Consider the following 12,932-nt stretch of genomic DNA (forward strand, 5'->3'; position numbering starts at 1 on the left):
CTCTGTGTTACGGTGTACCCCCTCTGTGTTACGGTGTTCCCCCTCCGTGTTACGGTGTAGGGAATTGTTCCCTTTCTGCATCGGAATTTCCATTTGGACCTGGGTTGCAGGGGCTCTAAAGGTGTGTTTATACTGGTGTTCAGACATAGTCTCATGCCCGTCTGTTGAGAGAGATACACTGCTATTTGAATCAATCAAGCTGACTACCCAGGCTGCGTAACAGCTGCTATATAGACCAGTGGGTCTGTCTTCTCTGTCAGCCTTCCCTTCATCCAGAGCGAGTGCTCTACCTGGTGCTAACATGTTTACTTCCACCAGATGCAATCAAAGCTCTCAGCTGAAAGAACACTTGCCTCTGAAGCGCTCCTAGCTGGGCATTTTCAGAAGAGCGGAAGGCGTTTTTAGCTGGAAAAAATGCCTCGGTGGAAACATGACTTTGTGCAAAAATGTGACAACTGTGATACGGATTCATTTTCAAATCCTTAACCTTGGATGTTAAAAAGCATCCCTCCGTCTCACTCCCTACCCTTCCAGTAGCTCTCAGTCTCATTGACCCCTCTACAGGATAAACAGATAGGAAAACTTCCAAAAACAAGCTTTTTAAAAGAAGTTTAGCTTTTCTGATAAGAAACGAAACATACATAAACAGACCTGTGCAACAAACACTCCTCCTCAAACTACTACCCACTGTCCTGGCTGTGGGGAGGACTTGCTTACAGGTCAAGTAGTTTTAAGAAATCAGTTGACACTTGAGTTTGTCAAATCTTCCCTGGTTCCTCTTCAATGATGGACCTGGTACCGCTCTCTGTTAATGCACAGCTGGAGACTGATTTGGAATCCAGAAAAAGTATCAAGACTATAACGAACATTTCTTGAGTTGCTCAGGTAAATTTAATTGAAAACAGAGATAATTTGTAAAATTTGTATGCCTTCACCATTTCACAATCTTATTTTTATGCAGACATGTTTGGAGAACAATGTGACTCCATATAATTGTTGTTTTGGTCAGGGACATATCAGTATGGAAAGATCTAACATGTGCTAAAGATACAGTTCATTTGCCTTCCTTTCTGTCTAGAAGTGGCCCATCAGTGTGGAGTCAGTTAGCTGGGCTGTCATCCTCTCAGTCTCAGTCTCCGTGTGGGCATGTAACAGTAGTATCAAAGTAGTCCTGTTGTAAAGGCAGGAAGCCGTGGAGCATGCTCTGTGCAGGCGGGCTACATTTGGGCTTTACAGGACACCAGTGTGGATGTCGAGGCCGGCGTCGCTCACGTGTCACTGCTCACCAGGGTGAATGTCTGTGCTGCAGGGAGGAGAAGAAAGTCATCATTTTTCTTTTCTCTTTTCTATTGGTGCAAAATGAAAACAGTGTGATGGTGTGATGGAAGCAGAGATCAAATACACTAAAGATCACACTCCATACACTTGGAAAGTAGATTTGTATGCTGGTTTCAAAGCCGAGGTATGAGGGGATAAAGGAACTTAGTGTTTCATACAGTATAAACACTGAATGTCTCTCTTCCCAGATTCCATTTTCATTCCATGAGTTGCAGTTTCATTGTTTACCCACTGGAGGCTGCTGTCCGTTTGTAGACTTGCTCTCAGACACAGGAGGAGACAGAACCTAAGTTTTTTATTTTGGATTTCAATCTGCACACAACACAAATTGAGATGAGCAGGGCACACCTGTACAGCCTGAAGGAGGACTCATTGGGATCAGGTGGAGTGAAGGTAGTCTATGGGGTCATGTGGTAAAGTCATTGCTGTACCATGTGTATGAATAAACGCTCTCATGTAACTTCAGCAGCGCCAAAATGAAGAGAAAAGTTTATGATTTTATAGATGCTTGCCATTCCACAGTCTCGTGCAGAGGTGTCAAACTCATCTTCACTCTGGGCCACATCAGCATCACGGTCGCCCTCAAAGGGCCGGTTGTAAATGTAAGACTGTGTAAATGTAACTACTCCTAACATATTGGTAAATAACTGTCTCTGCATTTGATTATTGTTTATTCAAGTGTAAAAATATTGTACATGCAGTTATATAAATGTAAAATGATATTTAAGCACATTTATGTTATTATAACATAAATCATTTTAATTTAGGGTTAAGAAATCCACATTACTCTATCAAAGATCAAACTATTAAAGAAAATAACAAAGACAAATATCAATACAATAACTTTGTTCAAAGCTATTTGTGTCACCTCTCTGCATCACTAATGTCCCCGTCGTTGTCCTGTGCATGGCAGCTACAGCCAAGAGCTCCTCACTGACGGTCAGGTCTGCCTTCAGCCTCTGATGAACACTGATGTATGATGTGTGATGTGTCCGTGTTGTCTGTGCTTTCATCAACAGCTAATGAAGAAGACGAGTACCTGCTCGTCTCTTAGCTAGCTGTGTTGTTAGATTGCTGCTAGTTCATGAACTCGGTCTGCGATGGTGTTTCTTCTTCTGGTCGGAGCTCAGCTGCTCACACACCTTTAGCATGCACTGGGCTGTAGCTTCTGTTAATATATTCTGCTGTGATTGCATTCTGCCTTTTAATTCTTGGACAATTCTATGTATTTCTTGGAGGATAAATTTAGCTCCGTGTTTGGTGTCAAAATGCGGCAAATTCGCGGGCCACATAAAATGACGTGGCGGGCCGGATTTGGCCCGCGGGCCTTGAGTTTGACGTGTCTGGTCTCGTGGCTCTCAGTCTGTCTGTGGTTTATTGGTGCATACTCATCTTGCAGTAAGTCTGGGCCTCAGTCAAGAAGTTGAAAATGATTGTATTTATTTCATTATGTATTAATTTTTAGTCAGATCTAAGGACATTGAGTCTAAATATGTTAGTATCAATATTAATAAAGACTAGCAGGTGCAGGATTTATAAACACTGATGTTTTAAGCAGAAGCACACCAACATAGATTCAGACCAGCCACCGGCCAAACTCTATACAACTTTCAAAGAATTTAACAATATATTAATTTAACTGACCAATGATTTGACTGTAGATAAATAACTCCTACATTATGGTATAAATCTTGGGTGGCCCGCTATTATAAAAAAATGAACTAGAATATGACTTGAGCATATTTCTTACAAATGATAAAGAAATGCTTTTTGTAATTTGTGGGCTCACCAATAAACGACTGTAATGTCTAATGTACAACAGGTTGGTTGTGTTGCGTTATGGCACACATGGTGTTCTGGTCTACAAACAGATTTTCTTGCAGTGTATCTGGTAAAACTACGCATTCTAACATTTATATATATTATTTTTGTAGGAAATATATTTTTGTATTTTGCCCTGAACAGACACATGAAACAGAAAACCCCACATGTGTGATGACAGGATGATAACTCTTCTTCATGTCACTATCCCAGAACTATTGTGCAACATATGATCACTATCACCTAAATCTTTGCGGCCCTGTAATGTGTTTTGGCAGACCATATGCCATACATTATATATAATGTCAGAGCGTCTTTAGAGGTGCAGAATTCGAGATTGGGAGCATTTCAATGGCTCTCAACATGGCGGCCCGTAGCTAGATAATGGTGCTCACAGCACTAACAGTAGTTACCTGAGAGGGAACCGGGAACTAAAAGCATGCACTGCATCCCGTCTGTGTCAACAAAGCAAGCAGAAAGAAGCTCATATGACAACACACACAACCACTGTGGAGTGGTTCGTCCCTCAATCAGAAGATCGGCGACTCCTCTAGTCCGTGTCCATGTGTCTTTGGGCAAGACACTTAACCCCAAACTGCTCCCAAAGGCTGTGCCATCTGTGTATGAATGCTTGTGAAAAATGACATAGTCCTGATGGGCAGGTGGCACCTAGCATGTTAGCCCTGTCATCAGTGTGTGAATGGGTGTGAATGGGTGAATGATGACATGTAGTGTTAAAGAGCTTTGAGTGGTCGGATGACTAGAAACGCTTTACAAGTACAGTCCATCTACACAGGTGTGAATGTCTGCTCAGGTCGACATTACACTAAATAAAGCTTGGAAGGTCACATGTGATGGAGGCAGGTTTCACTTACCAGCCAACATGTTGTTGTTGTTGGCTTTCTTTTCGTCTGCTGTCAGCTGGTTGGAAGAATCCAATCTCTTCTCCAGCTTCTCCTCTCTGGTGGTTTGCTGCGTCACGTCCGGTTCCTCGTCCCTTGGCTCTGGGCTCGGCGTTTCAGGCTCAGGAGTCTGGAAGCTACAATCAGCAGAAGCAGAACAGTTCACACTCTGCAAGGACGTGCACAGACATTTTGAGAGGCTGTTACTCGACCCTGCTGGGGTTATAGAAAACATGAGATAGCATAGATGTCAATATGATTGGAGTAGTATTTTGACATGTTTGTTTTATAGACATGTCTAATATTAGGACCTTGCATTAACCTACATAAATGAAGGTTGATCAGTCAGCTTTTGTCTTCCCTCATTCACATGGATCAATGACCCAACACAGTGGCCTGATGTTGCTCATCTGGATATCTATACATATTAGATTGAATCACCAGGTATCATGTCTGTAAATAAGCCAACTGTTTGATCCAGGCTTGGCTGAGATGTAGTTGGAGAACACAGTCCGATGCTGCTGTACAGTATGACTGTACTGAGTGCCTCCCACTCAAGCTATCTATCATCAGTGGTAACTGCTACCAGCATCATTCAGCCTGACAGTGAGTATTCACTCTGGATCTGAGTGTTTGTTTCACAACAGTCCTGATGTGACAGCGCGATACTTTCCCCCATAGGGGGTGGATGACACTGATGATGTCTACACTGACGCCAATCAATCAACTTGCTGTGCTAACATCATACTATGTGTTCCGCATGCGGCTGCGTTCAGAGGACCGTGACGGTGCTGCAAGAATAAACACACTGGTACAGCCCCACCCATCTACACCTATGGGTGACGTCAATAATGGATGAGGGTCCTGGGACGTTTGGGACGTAATAGCTTCATGAGATTTGAAGGGATCTTAGACCATGCACACACACACACACACCACACACACACACACACTCACACACACACACACCTGTTTTCAGTGGTGGTGTTTGTCAGCGAGCTGGTCAGATCTTGCTCTCTGCTTTCTTCATCCTCAAAAGGCTGAAGGTTTACAATCTCCACATGCTGCGGCTCTGTGCCCAGGTCCACAATCACCACCCTCTGGCTCTCACACAGCTGAAACACACAAACACGTCTGAATTAGAAAGTGCAGAGTTTGGCAGGCTTTGCATGCTGCGATGTGCTGGGAATCACATACAGAGAGTAGTATTGGTACCAGGAGTTACTCTGATGTGTACATGCTACATGTCATGACATGCTATTGTTTTTAACTTGAAACACAAAAATAAATAATGATCACTACAAGAAATGTAAATGAATATTGATAAACATTGAAATCTGTCTGTATATTTGATGACAACAGAGGTCAGTTAGTGGAGGAGTAAATAAATAAATGAAGTGAGAACAAAAAATACATGATGACAAAATAAAACAACAACTATTGAATAAGTCATTCGATTAGATAATACATCTCTGGTGCTGTGTACAGGGCTCCATGGCTGCAGGAGCTGTTGATGTCTATGGTGTCAGTGTTTCCTGTTCTGTTGTGTTTGTTCCTTTTAAAATGTCCAGCACAAACATTGCTGCGTCTGTTTGTACTTTCATCAACAGCTCCATGGTGAATGTACTGTTTAGAGATGGCTTTGGCACTCAGTAAAGACTTGATAGAGACAAGCAAAGTAGCGGTAAAGGACATGCTTTTATATCACACACATCGTGACATGGAGCATCTGTCTCTGTCACTCCATCCATTTTATTTACCAAGATCCACCTGGATCAGCTGATGATGTGGATCATGGACTTCCTGACCCTAAGAACACGGAGGGTGCTGGTGCCACTGGCTCCCCCCAGGGCTGTGTCCTCTCCCCCCTGATCTCATCCTGAGTAGAGATTGTTCTCATCTCCTTGCTCTCTGGCCCTGCCCACGATCACTGGCCTGTCTGTGGAATGGTGTGATAGCTGAATGTCACCAAGACCAAGGAGATGTGTGTGGACTTCAGCGAGCATGGCGTGGTGAGGATTGCAGCCCTGGTTCATGGGGAGCCAGTGGAAGCTGTAGACTAGTACAGATATCTGGGACTGTCATTGATAACAAACTGTGTTTTGAAGCTAACACAGAGGTGATCATCAAGAAGCACCAACAGCATCAGTATTTCCTGAGGAAGCTAAACGTCTTTGGGATATGCAGGAATATCCCCCTACATTGTGCAACTGCCTCAAGGAAAGCACATTCAACGCTATCACCATCAAAACCAAGAAGGGCCTCCAGAGTATAGTGACCGCCTGCTCCAAAACCATAGGCCACCCTCTCCGAAAAAGCCCACTACATCCTACAAGATGCATCCCACTGGAGAGGAGCCCAGACGCAGCTATCACTGCTGGCTGAATCCTGAGATGAAGCCCTTAAAGCCAACCTGGCTGTTTCCACATGTCCCAGATGACAGTTAGAGAAGATACAGACACAACAGCAGATAACCGGCTGTGTGGCAGACCTGGCTGAATTCTAGCAAAGAGAGCTGTGTACGGTGAAGCTGGGTGCCCCTGCAGCCTCCAGCAGACTGCACTGGGGACACACAGCCCATGTGCATGTATCTCCTATATGTATTAATTTCAAATGATTGATATGCGTAGTATCTGTTTATTGTTCATGAGCTGTCATATATCTGTTGGATGCTGCCCTTAACTAATATTTGTCTCTCTTATTTCGTCGTTAGGTTCTCGAGAAGACAAACATACTTTACTGCCAGAACAATGAGATTGAGAACATGCCACTTGGTTGCCATAGCAGCAGCAGCAGTAACGCCAAACCGCCCCTAGAAACCATTAACATGTTTGATCCCGAACCACTTACTCTAACATTACACTACACTTATCATAAAAGATATTGTTTGCAGTGCCATCACTGAAAGAGCTTTGTTAAAGCCCCTACAATGGTTTAACTCTCCAGAAGACTTTGGTCTTTTCAAGGGATTTATTGATAATAAATAAAGATAAAGAATAACACCAGACTTATCCTTTAACAGCTTGTCAATGAATTTAACTTTTAACTTTCAAGGGAAAGCAAAAGTAAGAATGAATAGAAGCTGTAAGAGGAAGTGATTGACTTAGGACCAGCCCATCGGTGCACCTGTGCAGCCTTGTCTTCAGTACCTCGGTGTCTCTGCTGCTGGCCTCGGCCTGTGGCTCCTTCACACTCGGCAGGGTCACGTCCCCGTCCCGCTGCACTCCCTCACACTCATTGTTCACCTCCTCCACTCTCTGCACCTCCTGGAGATTGAAACAGAATCTTGTCATGATCTGTTTGTACAGTCATTATGAGAAACGTGCACCTTATTCATCATTATATAACCAACCCGTTATCTGATCCCTATTGTAACAAGGATGAAAACAAAAGCCAACCTTTGCACTTTATACAAGTTAACCAAAATCCAAATGCTCTTTTGTTTCGTTTTAGTATTTTTCTTTAAAGTTTGTGTGGCACAATAAGTCATGTATAGTTCAGTAAGTACAATCATGTATTGTGTGTAATGTAAGTTAAGAGAGTTTATTATGTTTCCTGTGTGTTTATGAGGAGGACGTGTTCATTGTAGTTGAAATTTAGGGCACAGCGTTATTTATCAGCAGCTACATTTGTAGGCAGTAGATCCAGTGGATCCCAGTAGGTGTCAGTGTTGCGACATGAGCAGTGTCTGTGACGAGAGCCACAGGGAAGTCTCGCGTGAATACGTGAGAGGATGAGAATCTCTGAACAGGATGGAAGCAGAGAGCGCTGTGGAGCGACTGCATACCTAAACGCATATCTTAGTATTTTGCAGAACATTTTCATTCAATGTGTAGCACCAGATTGAGCCTGCGTGACATCATTCAGTGCACCGCTACATTTGCATTTGTTTTTGAACTGGTTGCCAGGACAGCGTGAAGTTTACAGCTAGTGAAAACAAACCTGAGGTGCACGTTCTGTGTGAGTCCCTCCAGCCTCAGCAGCCGTCCTGCTCTGCTCCATGTGAGCCACCTTCAGCTGCTGCAGAGCTGCCTCCAGCTCCACAGGGTCTGCACAGGCCCCCTCTGCCTGGACCCGGCTCTGCACACACACACACACACACACACACACACACACACACACACACACACACACGCACACACACACACACGCACGCACACACGCACACACACACACACACATACACACGCACACACACACACACAGAAATATTTGACAGAAAGGATAAGGTAAGCACCAGAGCTGAAACAGTCTAGTTAAGGTTATATGTATATGTGTGTGTGTGTGTGTGTGTGTGTGTGTACTGGAAATGTGTGTGTGTGTGTGTGTGTGTGTGTGTGTGTGTGTGTGTGTGTGTGTGTGTGTGTGTGTGTGTGTGTGTGTGTGTGTGTGTGACATCACCTGCTGGATAATCAAAGGGTTGTCTTTGCTGAAGGATGGCGAGCGGGATGGGGTTTCTCTCTTCTTCTCTCGGAGCGAGGAGGCCTGCTGGTTTCTCCTCATCCTCTCCAACTGCTCCTCCACACTCATCCTCATTCTGCCCATCTCTCTCTCCCCAAACCCTGTCTGATCCACTGCACTTCTGGGTCGGTCCTGTACAGGACAAGACTCAGTGTTACTTTCTTTTTCTGCGCAGAGACTCCTGACTGCATGACCATGGCAGCAGTGCTGGTATGTATGGGCTTTGTTTGTCTGGTTTTTGTCATGATTGCAAGTAGGTTTTCCACAGATGCATCAGTACAATGATAATTAACATAATCAGCACTCTGTTACTCTGAGATTATCTTTTGAACAGAAATACGGCTTTCACTAATTCATTTTAATTACAGATTCTTTGATTAGTATCGGCTGCTGTCAATAAATGATTGTGTCTTCTCTTCCCTGCTCCAGTTAAGTTTTGTATTTATTGTTTTCAGCCTTATGCTTTCGTCTGTTTCTGTGGTTAAATGCTGCATGTTGTTAGTTCATGTGTTCATTACTGGAGATATTTAAGATTTCAACAGCTGCAGCACGACCAGGTCAACTGGAGACAAAACCTCAACCACAACAACTGGGATTGGAGTGATATATCAACAGAAGAAAACAAGATAAAGAAGCCTCTATGTTTCACTGCTAAATCAACCCAGAACACCAGAGAGAGATTTAAACAAGAACGTTCAGCACTGAGATGTGAAGAAAGGAATGAAGCTCGGACTCCGATAGAGCCGCATGTCATTGTAAATGCAGATGTGTATCTCCTTCTTGGTAGGGCAGATTACAGATCTAAAGAGCTCTGACTCAAAGGAATGTTCTCCCACACAAACATTCTATAAAACTATATCAAACTTGTATCTAAAGATGTTTTTGTCTCTGTTGATGCCGAGGGCAAAACCTACAGATCTGGATTCAGGCTTCTTGGTCTTCCTCAGGGTGACGTAGGAGAGAACGGTGGAGGACTCTGGGGGACTCATGGGAGATTTGGTCCTGGGAGGAATGATGCCCACTGGGTAGAGGGGCGCTGTGGAGAGATGGCAGGGAACAGGGTCACTTCACCATTAGCAGACAAACACTGCGGTCAGGCTAGTTGCTCATGTTGTAGCAGAATATTCAACATGGTTCATTTCACAACATGTTGTTAACAGACAGAGGAGACATTCATTGCTGTGTTTGAATGCAACAACAGAAGAAAGGATCAACCTTATTTTATAAGAAATATTATTATTGTTATAATATGCATACATACACACAACACATACATATACATCTATAAAACTAGACAATGTGTACTGTCAACTCAGACATCCCAAATGTCACACGTGCTTAGAGAAATGCATCTCGTCTGCTCTCTAACAGAATTCAAACGGCACGTCTTCAATGTTTAATACTCTCAGTGATACAGTCGAGGGATACCTGGAGTCCAAATGAGACGTTTGAGATGCTCAGAATCCTACCATGCAACAGCTGTGCCTGCACTACTTTTAGATTCCAGTATTGTTCAGCCGGGTCTTGTTTCCTAATTGTTGCCCTTCTGACTTTGGATGATGGACTTGTGTTAAGAAACCTCCAGAGGTTCAGGAAACATGGACTCGAGCAAAACAACAGATTCTGGTTCAAGCTCTCTGAGCCACAATAAGTCTGTTTTTCCAACGCTTGTCTGGGTCAGAGTTACCCGAGGGAGGAGCAATCAACAAGAACTTATTGATTTCAAAGAAAAAAAGTGCAAAACTGTGTTTGTTCATAATTAGTGTTGACTTTCTCTATAAATCGAGCTTTTTCACCAAAGAGCCAACAAACCCAGTTGTGGGCTTCAGTAAGGAGCAGGAGACTTCCTCTGTGTGATCTTTAATGTTCTGTTTTAAGTCTCCTGGGCTTTTTGAACCATGCATACATTTTAGTTTCTCATACCACAGTGATGCCCATCTCATCACTGGACTGGAGACCAGAGAAGATGTTGCTCCTGAGCTTTAGCTCCAGAGTTTGAACAGTGAGTTAGTTCTGACCAAATAATTACACTTGAAGCGGCATTCCATAAGTGCTGTAACTACATCAAGAGTACAACAACTAGGACTTTGAACTCCATGTATCCCTCTCCTTCAGTGGCGTAAGGCAGCTATAGAGGGCCTCAGTGCACACTAGCTACTAGTTATGAAGCACACACAGACACCACTGGGCGTATGAAATGTGTTGGATTTTACAGTCCAATGAGTTATTAAGGCTAAAACTCTCGCCTCGCTACGGGACCCAATGCATTCGCACTGCCTGCACTTTACAGCCCTGCTCAGCTTTACAGGCACTAGAATAACCGGTAACTTCATTAACCGTGAGCCGATCTATGACGATGGGAAGGAGCCAGGATACTGACGTAACAGCTGCGACAGACACAAGGGTTTGGTCTCAGCATTGGTAGGGACACTGCCAGCCCCCCCCCCCACCATCCAAAAAAAATGTTAGTTGATATCAGGGGCGTTTCTAGGATTCAAAGAAAAAGAAAAGAAGAATTTTTGGGGCCCATTTGGGGCCGTGGATATCCATTGTTTCAGACAGTTCATAGATTGGTTCAATCAGAAAGAGTGTGATTTTGCTCTGTAGTTTTGCTTGCATTCAGTATATGATAACACAAGAGACAGAATTTCAGGGTCATAGTGAAATTTGACAACACAAATATGAACTTTTCTCAAATAAAGAATATCCGCGCACACAATGGATGGAGAATGGACCTGACAGTGTCAACTTTATATCGTTAAGTATGATGATAGGCTATTGGATTGTAATCTGAAGGGGGAGAAAACATACAAACCAGAACGCACGCACAGATGTAGCATGTTGGAGTTATAAATAACTTGTCCATGAGAGAAACAATAGTTTAATTTAATGACATCACCAAAATAATTTTTTTTTTTTTTTTTAAAGCCAATAATGCCAAATTATTTGGGGGGGGGGGGCTAAAGAACATTTGAGGGGGGCTTCAGCCCCCCTCAAATAGGCCTAACGACGCCCCTGGTTGATATTGACAGGCAAACTTTATTAAAATATATTAACATTTGTGTAACTTGGAACTGATTTAAACATAATAACAGTAACAAAACCTTAGTTTAAATACAAAACAGTATTCTGCACCAATAAATAATAATAATAATAAATAATTAAATAAATGAATAAAAAACGTTCTGCTAAAATGCCAATATACAGTAACAATATATTCTATATCCAAAATATATATAAAAAACTTTTCCCAGTTGTGCAGCCAAAAAAAGACAAACAAATAAATAAATAAATCTATTCTGCAGCACTTAATAGGCAACAAATAAAGTGCTTTCCTCCTTTATGCAATTATTAGTAGTGCTGGGCAACGATTACAATTTTTAATGGCGATTAATCGCATGGATTTTTTGCGATTAATCGAGATTAATCTCATTGTTACGGCAAAGTTCAATAATGAATTCAAAAGTAGTGTATTGCGCACTTTTATTTTAAAAGTACTGCTATATGAACAAAAGGGCAATAACATTCGGTTTGCAAACAAATCAGGTGCTTTTTAACAGCAGTATTCCCTTTACACAGCAGCAGTTATATCTCTTCACTATCTGTGCTCAGTGTGTGACTGTGTGTGAAACGTTCCACTGCTGTGCAACAGGAATAAAATGTTTCAGCACGTTTCATCTAAATGTGTGTCTTGTGTCTTCATGACAGTCAGAGCATGTGAATGCTCTAACTCAGAGGTGATGATGGTGACCCAGCAATCACAGAATAAAGACACCATCCATCCATCCATTTTCCTCCGCTTATCCGGGGTCGTGTCGCGGTGGCAACAGGCCAAGCAGGCCGACCCAGACCTCCCTCTCACCGGCAACATGTTACAGCTCATTCTGGGGGATCCCGAGGCGTTCCCAGGCCAGCTGGGAGATGTAATCCCTCCAGCGTGTTCTGGGTCTTCCCCGGGGTCTCTTCCCAGTTGGACGTGCCTGGAAAACCTCCAGTGGGAGGCGTCTAGGAGGCATTCTAATTAGATGCCCGAACCACCTCAGCTGACTCCTTTCGACGCGAAGGAGTAGCGGCTCGACTCCAAGCTCCCTCCTGATGACCGAGCTCCTTACCCTATCTCTAAGGCTGAGCCCGGCCACCCTACGGAGGAAGCTCATTTCGGCCGCTTGTAGCCGCGACCTTGTCCTTTCGGTCACGACCCAGAGTTCGTGACCATAGGTGAGGGTAGGAACGTAGACCGAGTGGTAAATTGAGAGCTTTGCCTTCCGGCTCAGCTCCCTCTTCACCAAGACGGTCGCTTTACTGCTGCAGCCGCACAGATCCGTCTGTCGATCTCCCGCTCCATCTTACCCTCACTCGTGAACAAGACCCCGAGATACTTAAACTCCTTCGCTTGAGGTAGGCACTCCG

General features: G+C 43.6%; 1 protein-coding gene across 2 annotated transcripts in view; it reads right to left on the reverse strand.

The window, feature by feature from the left end:
• Positions 1 to 864: 864 nt before the first annotated feature.
• Positions 865 to 12,932, reverse strand: part of plekha5 (pleckstrin homology domain containing, family A member 5) — a 196,646-nt gene continuing 184,578 nt past the window's right edge. For both annotated transcript variants that reach the window (XM_076076088.1, XM_076076093.1), the window contains 7 exons: positions 9,437 to 9,558; positions 8,463 to 8,654; positions 8,004 to 8,141; positions 7,211 to 7,327; positions 5,031 to 5,176; positions 4,035 to 4,198; positions 865 to 1,303 (listed from right to left, as the gene is read on the reverse strand). In XM_076076088.1, the coding sequence (XP_075932203.1) occupies positions 1,269 to 1,303; positions 4,035 to 4,198; positions 5,031 to 5,176; positions 7,211 to 7,327; positions 8,004 to 8,141; positions 8,463 to 8,654; positions 9,437 to 9,558 (914 nt within the window). In that variant the 3' untranslated portion in view covers positions 865 to 1,268. The remainder of the gene's footprint in view (positions 1,304 to 4,034; positions 4,199 to 5,030; positions 5,177 to 7,210; positions 7,328 to 8,003; positions 8,142 to 8,462; positions 8,655 to 9,436; positions 9,559 to 12,932) is intronic.

The sequence above is a fragment of the Anarhichas minor genome, unplaced genomic scaffold (assembly GCF_050575085.1).
Source record: "Anarhichas minor isolate MPS153535 unplaced genomic scaffold, ASM5057508v1 ptg000055l, whole genome shotgun sequence".
Taxonomy (NCBI): Eukaryota; Metazoa; Chordata; class Actinopteri; order Perciformes; family Anarhichadidae; genus Anarhichas; species Anarhichas minor.